This window comes from Rhipicephalus sanguineus, chromosome 7 (genome assembly GCF_013339695.2).
Source record: "Rhipicephalus sanguineus isolate Rsan-2018 chromosome 7, BIME_Rsan_1.4, whole genome shotgun sequence".
Classification (NCBI taxonomy): Eukaryota; Metazoa; Arthropoda; class Arachnida; order Ixodida; family Ixodidae; genus Rhipicephalus; species Rhipicephalus sanguineus.
The window spans coordinates 16,278,355-16,292,965 of NC_051182.1; the positions used below are offsets into that span (position 1 = coordinate 16,278,355).

The 14,611-nt window shown below is 46.0% G+C and overlaps 1 protein-coding gene across 1 annotated transcript in view; it reads left to right on the plus strand.

The window, feature by feature from the left end:
• The window catches only part of LOC119399311 (TATA-binding protein-associated factor 172-like), a 374,345-nt gene that overhangs the window by 188,450 nt on the left and 171,284 nt on the right, over window positions 1-14,611 (plus strand). The window contains 1 exon segment of the mRNA XM_049417333.1: window positions 8,815-8,908. Coding sequence (XP_049273290.1) covers window positions 8,815-8,908 — 94 coding nt within the window.

The following is a 14,611-nucleotide window of genomic DNA, read 5'->3' on the forward strand; positions in this document are numbered from 1 at the left end:
AAGCTGGCAAGAAATTGGAGCAGGCGTTTAGACTGCACGTTGCGGCGGCTTACTGGCACGGCACCAAGTGAGCTAGGCGAAGTGCGCCGCAGCCGCCGGGAGTGAATTAGGCCTATGCTCTCGGCCTCGTTTTGGAACTTTGATTGTGGCAAAGCCATATCGAAAGTTGCGCGGTGCTCATAAATTCTTTAAAAAAAAAGCGAGATCACAGCTCGGGTGCATCAGAAGTGCATCAAGCGGAGGACGGCGTGGCGGCGGAACGTGATTCATCGGTCGAAATGCCTACTTCACTTGTGTCGGCGGCCGCCTCGATGACGTCAGTGATAGGCAGCGTGGTAGAAGGATTGACACGACGTTCTTGACTAGCGCCGATCGTGCGCAACAGCAGAAAAAGACTGAAGATAAGATCTCGAGCTCATCGGCAACTTCTGCTAGCGAGCGGAAGCTGCGGACGCTCGCAACAGCGTGCGAGGGCTCTAACCCGTCGGCGGCTAACTGCGCGATCGTCGACTTTTCTGCAATCAACAAACTGCTTGAAACGACATGCACTGGGGCCGTTTCGATTGGAAAATGTGATAAACTACTCTCCTGGTGTCTTCTAAGGCATTTATTTGCAAAGTAAAGCGTTTTTACTTGTATAGCGCTCCTTGAAGATAGAGTTTTGCTTTTGCTTTTTTCTCAGTTTCAATTTTTTGACCACCTTTCATTCTTTTAACGAGCATTTCTCAGCTGTGGTACACTCGATTTTGATCATTTTTGTATTACTGAAAAGCTGGATGTTTAGTGAGTGCAACAAAGTGTAATATGTAGAGACCGGATTTTAGGCAATGCCTATTTTGTTCCTCGCGCTTCTATCGCGCCATTTTGATATATGAGCATGAATTAGGGTTAAGATGGGCTTTTATAGTGTTTTTATAGTGCCTATAAATGCCTATTTTTTGCGTTCGTGCCTAAATGCTTACAAATGCCTTTAAATGCCTATTTTTCAAATTTGCGCTTATATGAACGCTATTTAGCCTCAATTTTCGCTCCCGGGTGCTGTTTGAGACCTTTATTCATGTTACCGCGTAAGATTGACTGTTAGGAACTATGGGGTTCAACCTAGTCCTCTAGTTCAACCGACCAACAACAACTAGCAGCAGTGAAGCGGGACACACTGGCGAGCATCCGCCGCCGCGCTGACATTGCCCGAGCGGTTGGTGGATGCGAATAGCGGAAAGGAGAGTAAAGAGCAGAAAAAGAAAGAAAAAGGTGATGTGCGCGCAGCTTTTCTTTTGTTTGTAATTTACTTTTTAAGGTGTTCACCGCAGTAGCGTAGCCAGAAATTTTTTTCAAGGGGGGGGGGGTATGGGGGGACAACCATACTTTATATATGTTCGTGCATGCGTTTGTATGTGTGTGTATACACGCACGCAAAACTGAAACGTTCCCGGGGAAGGGGAGGTTGAACACACCCCCACCCCCCACCCACCTGGCTAGGCCAGTGGTTCACTGCCAGGGGAGAAATTGGCTTTATGCAATTTCACCCGGCCAGTAGAGGAATCCCTTCCTTCTGGTCTTTTAGCAATCTGGCTGTGTGCTCCTGCTCTGCACTTCTCAGTCATGCCGGAATGATACTGAGGAGTGTGTTATATCGACATTGGACGCTTGACTCATCGTGCAGAACACGAGCGCACCGTCCGGGACAATTGTACGGCTATGTTCAACTGTTGGCGCCTTTGTGTCATCTTAAGCAATAACATTTTTGTTTTCCTGTCGTAGATAAAGGTCGTGCACGTCCTCACTTGAAATTATTTACGTTTATGTGAAAATTTATTGTGCCTATATTTACGATCTTGGAAGCCTAAAACGTTGTTTTGCCTGCCTATTTTTGGCGCCTAAAACGAGCTTTTTTAGTGCCTAAAAATCCGGCCTCTAGTCATATGTTACTATAGAAAAGCGTAAATTTTTACAAGAGAGAAAATAACAGATATATTTTCTCGGTACTCGAATGGCGAACTTTGACGCTTCATAACTTTTGTTGTAGGAAAGCTAGAACCATAAAATTTGCTTTTTGCACTCTTTGATAACTGTAAAATGCAATGACATTTAATTCAGCAGGATCCAAGTAGCCAATTTATTTAAAAAGTTGTCGTAAGGGCTACATAAAAACTGAGTTCATATTTGATATTTACACATGTAAATACATAATCACTGAAGTTTTCATCATCCTAACTTAAGGGGGGACCCTGCTTCGGAGACATATTTCTTTGTTTTTGAGTACATTTTTATGAAACTTTCGCAGCTTATGTATTTTTACGTCCTGATTTCAAATATGCAATTATTTTTCTAGTACACTATGCTGTTTTCAAAATATCAAATATTTCATGTATATTGTTGGGAGCAAGATTTATTTATAAATTGCAAAAGTTATAAAGCAGATCAGCATATCACAATAAGCTGGAATGAATACTGTTTGCAATAAAACAAGAATGGATGTTCTAGGCCCATTTGAACAAAAGTTATAGTACGTTGAACACTTGGCAAGTCAGCGATGTCGAGCTCGGTCAAACTGCGATCAAGCTGGGAATGTTCAACATACCATAACTTTTGTTCAAATGGGCCTAGAACATCCATTCTTGTCTTATTGCACACAGCATTGATTCCAGGTTATTGTGATAGGCTGATTTGCTTGATAACTCTCACAGTTTAGAAATAAAACCTGCTCCTAACAATACAAATACTATTTAATAGTTTCAAAACTACATATCGTATTAGAACAATAATTGCATGTTTGAAATCAGCACATAAATATACATAAGCTGTGAAAGTTTCATAGTGATACGCTCAAAAACAAGAAACGTGTTTCAGAAGCAGGGTCTCCCCTTAAATAAAAAGATGCTTCATGTCAAAGTGCCTCTTCCCCGCTTAAGGAGACTTCTTCCACTACATGACATTCATGTAGTGTTTTTTTCCGAAGCAGTTTCAAGCAGTAGCGTAGCTCTGTGGTAGAACACCTGCTTGTCACGCAGATGGCCTGGGTCTGATTCTCATTCGTACCTAAGATTTTTTATTATTGATTTTATTTGCCTCTTTCTCGATTTTTCGGTCGTGGATTTTTCGCTCACAACCAACGACGCCAATCCCGACACCAAAATTTCTGCGAAACGAGCTCTTTAACGCTATCGCGTGTAAATTCGGAGCTGATGTCGGAGTGCGGGTTATACAGTGAAAGCTCGTTAATTCACACCTCATTAATTCGAAATTTTGGATAATTCGAAATGGTCGCCGCAGTCCGGTCCGCAGTGCATAGGAGACCATGTGTAAAATGATTCGTTAATTCGAACAGAAATTGCCGCCTCTACGGATAATTCGAAGCGCGCGCCGCCGAGCGTCATCATCGTCAAACACTAGTGAAAGCTTTTACGGCCGAACGATAGGTGGCACGACCGGTTTTTTCGAGCTTCAAGTGGCCTCCGAGCAAAGGGCGAGCAAAGTATGGCCTCCGAAATCCAGGGAGCAATTTCTTTTTTCCCGTAGCCCTCCCGCTATCTCAGCGCCTGGCGCCACTTGTATACGCGGGACCCGCGGGACGCTGAGGAGTCGGCGGAGTAGTCCTAGCAGTCCTAGGCCGCACCCGGCAGCGTCACTTTGTTCCTTGAGCACGTTGTTCGTTCACGCCGTCAAGCCGTCTTATTCCGCATCGAAGTTGCAAGATGCCGCGGGAAAACTACTGCGCGAAGACTGTCAAGGAGAAGGTGGAGATTTTGCGAGAGGTTGACCAAGGGAACTCGAGCAAATACGAAATTGCGAGGAAGCACGGCATACCTCCGAGCACGTTGTCAACCTACATACGCAACAGGACGGCCATTGAAAATGCCTATGAAGCCGAGGATTTTGGCGCCAGTCGAAAAAGGCTAAGGACAGCGAAGTTCCCGGAACTGGAGTCAGCTTTGATTATCTGGGTTAAAGAAATGAGAGCCCAGAGTATCGCATTGAGCGGCCCTATCATCATGGCCAAGGCAGCCGATTTCGCCCTGCGCTTGGACATTGAAGACTTTGTCGCCTCCGAGGGATGGTTTCATCGTTTCAGGGAGCGGCACAATCTCGTATTCCGCACGTTATCCGGCGAGGCAAAGGAAGTGGACGCCGAAACATGCGCTACTTGGAGAAGCGACACCCTGCAGCAGTACTTGGAGAGCTACTCACCACAGGATGTGTTTAGCGCTGACGAGACAGCGTTATTTTTCAAGTTGCAGCCAGACAAGACGATCACCTACAAGGGAGACAGCTGTGCCGGCGGCAAGCGCAGCAAAGAGCGTGTCACTGTTTTGGTCGCCGCAAATATGACCGGTATGGAAAAGGACCCCCTTTTTGTGATTGGCAAAGCACTCAAGCCACGGTGCTTCAAAAACATTCGGTCACTGCCGACTGAGTACGCCGCAAACAAGAAAGCCTGGATGACAGGTGACCTATTCAGGAAGTGGCTACTGAAATTCGACAGGCGAATGGAACTGGGCGGCAGACGCGTTCTTCTTGTCGTCGACAACTGTTCGGTGCACAAAGTCGACGTTGAGCTGAGAGCAACAAAGTTAGTGTTCCTTCCAGCAAATACGACTGCGGCCCTACAGCCAATGGACCAGGGTGTGATAAGGAACATCAAGTGCTTTTATAGGCGTCACATGCTGGAGAGAATGATTTTGTGCGCGGGCGACAGGAAGGACTTCGGCATTACGCTGCTCACTGCCATGCACATGTTGGTGCGCGCATGGGAACAGGTGACCGTGACCACAATCGCAAACTGTTTCCGCCACAGTGGATTTGCAGCTGGAAGTGCGCAGGATAGTTGTGACGTCGACGTGGACGGGGCTGGGGAGCTCATGCCAGTGGCATTGTGCGACACTCTTCGGGGCGTACGTTTTGCCGATTATGTTGAAGTTGACACCGGTGCATCGGTGTGTGGTGCCCTGACTGATGAGGACATTATCGATCAAGTTGCCGGTGCGCAGCCTGTTGCTGAAGAGCCACAAGGTGAGGAAGACGAAGAAGACGAAGCGCCTGTGCGCCCGTCAGTTTCTGCGGTGATGGAGGCACTTAATGTGGCGCGTCTCTTCTTCAGCTTTGAAGAGGGTGAAGAGGATTCCCTGCGCCGCGTCCGCGCGCTGGAACAGAGAGCCGCAGCTGTGGCATTCAGAGAAAAGAAGCAGATGGTCATCACCGACTTTTTTGGCCAATAAATATTTTTCGTGCCCCCACCCCCGAAATCCACCCATTTTTGCTCACTTTCATTATTTTGAATTTTGTTTAATTGGAAATTGCTCAGCGTTCCCGTGGAATTCGAATTAACGAGCTTTTACTTTACGTGAATTTTGGTGGCGTCATGGTATTGCAAGGAAGGCAGCTTCAAGTCATGTTCGAAACGGGCGGCGCAAAAAACAAGGGACAAAGGAAAGACTACACACCACAGAGGCGCTCTGGTGTGTCGTCTTTCCTTTGTCCCTTGTTTTTTGCGCCACCCGTTCCGAACATGCATAACCAATTCCAACTTGCCCAGGCATCAATTCTTCAGCTTCAAGTCAATACACAGAGATGTTATTTAAATTTATTTTTCCACCCTTTGTAGTAGGGGGGTTCCTGTAGTGGCAGTGTGTGCTGCCCCTGAATGAGGATCGGTCAAGCAGCCAACACCCTTTATTCAACTGTATGCATGCTTATATACCAAGGCGACACTGGTGCCATTGGAAGCGGTCACGAAACCGAACCAAGTATGCAGCATATCCCCCTCCTTGCAAGAACAGCCGCTAATAGTATTAATTTAGTAAGTTAGCACATCTACACAGAATTCTATGTACATTAACAACATTTTTTTGCTTCTGTTTGGTTATATGGAAATTAGGAAAAAAAAAAGCATAATAAATAATAAGAAATTTCAAAGATATGAAACGCCTTCGAGAAGTCTCCTGGGCACAATGCCTCACGGCAGAGAAGTCGCACACAAGAGAAGAGTGTCTCACAGCACAGAGTTAATGAGAACTAACAGACAATAATGCCAACGAAAGTATAGGGGATGCTTTTAAATGCAAAGCATTTCTTAGCGAACTTCTGCGACTTTGAGCGTATCTGTCTGTCTATCTATATCTATTTAGCAGCCTACAACTTTGTGCGCTCCTGGCCGTTTCGTTAATCTGATGTATACCAAAATTGGTGTGGCATAACATGACCTTATTACAAACATAAATGACAGGTCATAACATGAAAACCATGACATACATGTCATGAACAGCATGATTTACATTCCACGTTCTTGGGGCTCTTGCGGCCGTTCTGTTAGTTTCATATATACCAAAATTGGTATGACGTGACAAGAGTTCATGACGAACATAATGACAGGTCCTAACGTATAAGACATGACATGCATGTCATGTGCAGCATGATTTACATGGCATGGTCTCGGCGCGCTCGCGGCCGTTTAAATGAATGGATATATACAAAAACTGGGATGACGAGACATTTCTGTATGACGAACATAACTGACATGTGGTAACATGAAAATCATGACAGGCATGTCATGCACGACATGGTTTACATGCCACACTCATGGTGCACTCGCGGCCGTTTTGCTAGGTTGATATACACCAAAAGTGGTATTGCGTGATGTGACTGTATGAAGAACATGAATAACACTTGGTAACATGAAAACCATGACATGTATGTCATGATTTACATGCCAAGCTCATGATGCATTCGCGGCCACTTCACTAGCTTGATATACACCAAAATTGGTATTGCGCGACACAACTGTATGACGAATGTAAATGAAAGGTGGTAACAGAAAGTCATGACATGTACGACATGATTTACATGCCATGGTCATGGCACACTCGTGGCCGTTTGGCTAACTTGATATACACCAAAAGTGGTATTGCGTGATGTGACTGTATGAAGAACATGAATAACACTTGGTAACATGAAAGTCATGACATGTATGTCATGATATACATGGCACACTCATGATGCATTCGCGGCTGCTTCGCTAGCTTGATATACACCAAAATTGGTATTGCACGAAGCGACTGTATGACGAACATAAATGAGAGGTGGTAACAGAAAGTCATGACATCCATGACATGTACGACATGATTTACATTCCATGCTCATGGCGCACTCGTGGCCGTTTCGCTAGATTGATATACACCAAAATTGGTATTGTGCGATGTGACTGTATGACAAACGTAAATGAGAGGTGGTAGCATGAAAGTCATGACACGCATGACATGTACGACATGATTTACATGTCATGCTCATGGCGCACTCGTGGCCGTTTCGCTAGATTGATATACACCAAAATTGGTATTGTGCGATGCGACTGTATGACAAACGTAAATGAGAGGTGGTAGCATGAAAGTCATGACACGCATGACATGTACGACATGATTTACATGTCATGCTCATGGCACACTCGTGGCCGTTTCGCTAGATTGATATGCACGAAAACTGGCATTGCACGCCACAACTGTATGACGAACGCAAATGAAAGGTGGTAACATGAAAATCATGTACGACATGATTTACATGCCACGCTCATGGTGCATTTGCGGCCATTTCGCTCGTTTCATATACACCAAAATTGGTATTGCGTGACGCGACTGATGACGGAACTTAAATAAAAAGTGGTAACATGAAAGTCATGACATGCAAGTCATGTAAGACATGATTTACATGCCACGTTCATGGTGCATTTGTGGCCGTTTCGCTAGCTTGACATACACCAAAATTGGTATTGCGCAATGTGACTGTATGACGAACATAAATGACAGGTGGTAACATGAAAAACATGATCTGCATGTCATGTACGGCATGATTTACATGCCATACTCATGGTGCACTCGCGGCCATTTCGCTAATTTGATATGCACCAAAATTGGTATTGCGCCACGTGACTGTATGACGAACATAAATGACAGGTCTTAACATGCAAATCATGTTATGCATATCATTTACGTATGATTTACATGACACTATCATGGGGCGCTTCAGGCCATTTTGTTAACTGGATATATACCAAAATTGGTGTGGCATTGCACGAATGCCTGATGAATATAAATGGCAGGTCATGTATATTGTAATGTATATGGTCATTGTATATTCCAGAATGTACGTTTCATTGCCATGGTATATACCATATTGTACATGCATGCGTGCATGGCAAACATGCGATATATGGTGAACTAGATGTCATGGCATGAATGATTTCATTTGGCTCAAAGACAAACAAAGCGATGTATGCAGCCCTTTGCTGGCTTCTTCACATTACATCGATTCCCACATTGCGTGGGATCTGCCGAATTTTTTGTAGTTATTACGATATATGTGTGTGAAGAAAGTAAACTGCACAGAAAGATAACTGGCTGCCAGCAGAAACTACTGATCCTGCAATTTTTCGAATAATGCGTCCAATGCTCTACCAATTGAGCTACGCCTAAGAACAAAGAAGGCTGCCCGGCTGTGCACTTCCTTCAGGGTTGGCACCAGTAGTGCAAAGCTACCTTAAATTTTTTTCTTGCGTGACTACATGCAGTTCAGTTCTGACTGCAGATTATTGTGATATGCTAATTTACTTTGTAACTCTCTTGGTTTAGGAAAAAATCTTGCTCCCCAAAAGTCACATGAAATATTTGATAATTTAAAAAGTACATTTTATACTAGAAAAATAATTGCATACTTGAATCACGAAACAAATATGCATAACTTGGCAAGTTTCATCAAAATTGTTTAAGAATTTTTTTTTTTAATTTTGAAAAGCAGTGTCCCTGCTTATTCCTGTTTTGCTTTCAGTGTCGTGCTGACAGTGGACCAAGTCATAGAGCTAGTCACCACAGTGTTCCAGGGATTGGTGCAGGAGGTTCGTGTCAAGCCGAAGGTGCTGGAGGTAAGTTTGTTCTGTTGTACAGTTCATTATGACAACTGCTGTCCAAATGTTTACTGTAGCTGTAAGGCCCTTTCTACTCTCCAAAGCATAACGAAGGTTAATTTGGGCTTTAAGCACCATTTGCGATTCTGAACCACACATGCGCAGCCCCCAGCGGCTGAGGGTCGAAAGATATGAGATGCAGGCTGTTGTGTGTTGATGCTAGCTGCTGTAGTCAGCATATATGCATAGCCTGATCAAGCTACCCTATATTGAAGAGTGCCACCTGCCGGGGGCAGGTGTACATACAGTCAACTGCCGATTTTTCGGACGCCCGATTTTCCGGACATGCTCGAAAATTCGGACGCTTTCGCGGCACCGTCACCAGCTCCATAGACTTCAGTGTATTAGAATGTCCAAAATTTCGGACGCTGAAGCTATTCTGAGTCCGATTTTTCGGACTTTCTGCCCAAATTGCAGGTCCGAAAGGCATTATTTGAAGCCCCCACCTCTGCCGCGTCTATCATCTCTTAGGTTCGGACCAGCGCTTTCGCGAGTTGATCTGTTTGAGACAATAGCAGAGTCCGAAAGTCCGCTTTGCCGCAATGCCGAAGCGTTGTGAGGTGAAGCAGACCAGAAATTCAAAGGGGCCTCTATCGCGACGCCGTGCGGCGATGTTACGGATAGGCAGCGGGAAATGCACGGAGGCGTGATGGCGGCAGCTGGCAAATGCGCCAGTACGACTTAATCGCTGACAACCCTTACGATAAGCATCTTCGGTTAACTGCTCGGTAGTGCGCGTGGCCTAGCGCAGTTGCATGCGTACTGCTCGCATTTAATAGGCGCGAACCCAAATGCGCTGCGCCGCCATTCCTGCTGCCTTTTTGTGCGAGACCGCTAAGTGCGCCGCATAGACGCGTTGCCTTTGCGGACGAAACCAGCTCGCCATTGCCGCGCCCGTGTGCGGTAAAGAACTAAGTGTGCATCACGAACCCTTTCATGATAAATGCGTGCGTACGATACAGCAACAGTAAAGTGACGGCATCAGCTTAGTTGGCGATGTGCTGCACACAACTAGAAACGATCGGCTTGACACGGCAGCATATGCGCGTACACATCGCCGAATCGCCGCCGATACGCAGCATTTGCTGCCGTGTCAAGCCGATCGTTTCTAGTTGTGTGCAGTACATCGCCAACTAAGCTGACGTGCGCACACGCATCGGAAAAAGCCGGACGAGTCGTCCGCTCTTCCGCCACAGTCTTTGTGTTCCGGTCATCGTTTACAAACGCTTCTTGCGAGATACCCATAATCTATTCCGCGCTTTGCTGTTATCAGCGGCGCTCATCACGAGATGCAAAAGTGGCGGTTGGCACGTACGTAGTTAAGCGGGGTTCGCGGCAGGTACCGAATGTATTTGCGAGAGCCTGGCCGCGCACCAAAATGCCTGATAATTGTACTGGGAGGCATTAAAGCTATTTTGGACGTGGCTGTGGCGATTTAACACTTGAGCAGAATAAAAAAGCATGAATTTGTTTTTTCGGACTGCCCGATTTTTCGGACAATTTCGCGGTCCCTAGGGAGTCCGAAAAATCGGCAGTTGACTGTATATAGCAATGTTATTCCAGTTGTTCCTCAGTCTTGTGTTTGGTTTCGTGATGGCAATAAAGATGCATTGCCGATACCGCCTCATGCCTATGTTGCCGCGTCGTCAGACCGACATTATTTAACACCGGCAGCCGCTGGTTGTACTGCACTGGCTACACCAGTTTCACTGCAGCGCTCATGAAATGCGTTGTGAACATCACTGTCTTCCGGAATACGCGTATACAATCGAACTCCGCTACAGCAAACTCCGCTTCAACGAAATTTCCGGTACAACGAAAAATTCTCGGTTCCCCGTCAACAGTCCAAGGAGTCAATGCATAAATATGCTTGCCACAACGAACACTTTTTCTGCTGCCGTTCCGCTTCAACGAAATTTGACGATGCCATTCCGGGCTTAAACATTTAATTTACGGTGCAATAAACACAATCTCGGACAATTTGATGCATTTTAGAACATAAAAATACGAATCCAAAGTCTAAATCGCGTGTTGGCACCACCAGAAACCAGCACTGTTGACTGAGCATGGGGGCCACCATTGCTTGATAGCGACGGCGACCATACTGCGCTGCTTTCGCAACTGGCTTGAGTTGCTTAGTCGCAGACCATCCGAAGCCAAAGCTCAGTTGTCCACACTGGGATGCATTCGCGGAATGATTCCTTTTCCGATGCCTTTCCAATGCTTTTCATGCTTTTCGCGCTTCGCTAGTGGTCAGAGCGACGGTACATTCACGTTATCAACGCGAGCAGCCCTGGAGTGCTATCGCGGAACGATGCCTTTTCCAAGCCCATGCTTTTTGTGCTTTTCGCGCTTGGCCAGTGCGACCGGTGGTCGTAGCAACAATTCGTCCGTGTTATCAATGGGATCAGCCAGCCGCGAGTGGTGGATAAGAATAGCATAAAATAAGGCGCAAGTCATCGCTCCGCGACAGCACACCTGCATTTCGCCGCTGTTGGCAGATAGCTAGTGTTAGCATATTAGTGCAACTGTGCAGTTCGTGTTCTGCAACCGTGCCTCTGTGGTTCGTTCGCGGAAGCCATTGTTTCTGCGTGCTTTTCAAGGTGGCGTCACTATGCATAAATGAGAACCGCGTCGTGACACTGCTGGGGACGCAAAGGAAGCAGCAGACACTTTTTGAATTTTGGAAATAAACGTTTCTCTGTTCTACTAGCTCAGGTCAGCCATATTTTTTTCGATTTCACTACAACGAAATATTCAGAACATTTTTCCGAGCGCCGTCAATTTCATTGTAGCGGGGTTTGACTGTAGTGTGTTACAAAGGGACACTAAAGGCAAATATTAAGTCCACATTCATTGTTGAAATAGCAGTCCAGAAACCTCGTAGCTACTTTTATACCAAGGAAGTGCTTATTTTGAAATAAAATCACGTTTTAGTGGTCCACATCGCATTAGCGCACTTCAACTCACCCGCCTGAAAGTGGTCTTTCTCACGTCACTGTTGCTGTGCCCAACGTTGCCCGCCTTTACTGCGCGGCGGCGTGCACCATTCGGGCATCAGGCAACATCACGTGCATGCGCCATTTTGTCTAACTTTCTGTCAGAGCGACTTTCACGAGCGTGCAAAACACACACGACAGTGCGCAATACTGAAACTACCACTGAGACGCGACCGCGTGAGTGAGACAAGGCGCCGGGCGAAGCACAGTTCGGCGAAAAGGAAACCTTTGAACCGTGCGCGCCGTTCCCCATGGCAACGCCAAAGAGGTTCTTTTTTTCCATGAATCAAACAGAAACAACCAAGCAGCATTTTATTACGCAGTGACATTTCTGTGGTCCAGACCACAGGATAAACTGCAGCTTTATCCTGTGGACCAGACCACGAAATAAAATGCAGCGTTATTTTATGGACCATACAATAAAGCTGTGCCACTGGTTGTGCGCTTTGGGCCGCGCAGAATGTACCATCCCAAGCAGCCCACCTCTCTTGACGACGGTTTTTGTGCACCAGACCACAGAATATAGCCCCAATCTACAGTAGAACCCCGCTGATACGTTTTTGAAGGGACTGTAGGAAATAAACGTAAGAGACGGGAAATGTAAGAGCCGAAAAACGGCAAAATATTTAGTGGTACAGAATTTTATTTCAATTCTTACGAGCAGCACGAAAAGTGGCGCGCTCAGCCGTGATCTAGTCGATGGATAGAAACGCGGAGCTTAGGATGGCCTTATCCACAGAAATGTAATCAACGTATGTGATTTTTTTAACACCAACAGCTGTAGGCATGAAAGAACTAAGCACACCCAATCACGACCGGCGCGGCGAGTCCGACCACGAACCGCACGCACGACCATGCGAGCTCCAACCAGCTCGAACTCCTCCCGTTCTCCGACAAATAACGATGATGATGAGTCTACGCCAACGCGATGGCAGAAGTGAATGCCAATCTCGAAGGCCTTGCTTTCGCATGCAATTACGTCATACACGCCATGTTTGTGCAATGCAAATCTCAGAGGCTATGCTTTTGTCAGTAGTAAGTGCCAATCTCAAAGGCCTTGCTTTCGCGAGCAGTTACGTCATAGACGCCATCTTTGCAATTTGAATCTCGAAGGCCATGCTTTTGTTTGCATCAATTGAAAGATTCTGTTGCTTGCGCCTCTCATGCGGCTAATATTACAGTCAAACGAGGCCAAGCTGTGTGAAAATGCACCATGGCCGCTCTCTTTGGTAGTCACTCGGTTGGCTCTGGGCGCACTTCGCGACGTATCATACGGGAACGGTCCGACAGTTACGACGTAACAGCGGGGTTCCCAATACATTGTATCCTATGGGAGCTATGCCGGGACCGGCGGAAACCGACGTAACAGCCGGGAAAACGCAGCAGTGAGGAACGTAACAGCAGGGTTCTACTGTATTATGTGAACCAGACCACTGGATAAACTGCAGCTTTGTTCTGTGAACTAGACCACAAACTAAAGTGCAGCTTTATTTTGTGGACCACACCAAGGAGATTTGTGCTGTGGACCGTGCACACCATACATCGCACAGCCCAAACAGCCCACCTCTCTTGACGACAGGTTTCTCTCACAAATTGGAAATGTTTATTGTGTTGTCTAGTTCATAGAATAAGCACTGTGCCCTCCTCTCTTGACGACAGCTTCTCTCACGAATCGCAATATTCGCTCGCAGTTTTGTGAATAGGAGGTCATTTCCGGGCAGAGTACGGGAGATGGAAGATGCTTATAAGTGAAAGGTCCGAAATGCGAAGGCGAAGCCCACCTTCATGTTTGCTGGTCTGACATGCCAAAGCAAGTAAACCTGTGAATTGAAGCAGCAAAAAGAAGGCGCGTAATAACAAATCACAGCGGTTCTAAAAATTTCTGGACCTTATCTATCACGTGCGGAACACTTCAGTCACTTTCACCTCAGTACATTTGTGTCATGCAAAAAAAAAGTGCACCAAGATCTGCACGGGAGACTCAAATTTTGAGTGATTCCCCCGATTGTGCGAACACTGCCACAGATCTTCCGAAGAACAGCGTCAGTGCCACCGCGAGAAGGAAATCATAACGACAAAGGGCGACGCTACTAAAATATTCTGGCCCTGATCTATTGCGTCAGGGCACACTTCAGTCACTGTCACCGCAGTGCATTAGTGTCGTGCAAAAAGTAGTGCACTGAGATTGGCAAGGGGCTACTTTAGCTGTTTCTGTAACGTTTTCAGACGTTGACGATCGTACAAGTACTCGTAATTATACGGCGCGTGCAAGTGTATGTACTTAAGTGACAAAGTGTTCTACGTCCAGTGACAACTAGTAGATCTCGCCAATCTTATTTTTTTTTTTTTTGCTTGACACAGGTGTACAGCGGCGAAAGTGACTTAAGCGTTGCATACTCGATGGATCAGGTTCACGAAATTTTAGAACCGCCGTCATTTCTTATCATTACACGCCTTTGTTTTGCTGTTTCCGTTCGCAGTAACAAGTTTATCTGCGGCTGATATCAATACTCGCATATGTCAAAACATTGGAATCTTTCACGCATACCGATTTACAAAACGATATCGATTTACAAAACTTCAATATCAATTTACAAAATGGCGAGCAAATATTGCGATTCACGAGAGAAGCTGTCGTCAAGGGAGGAGGGGTCAGTGCCTG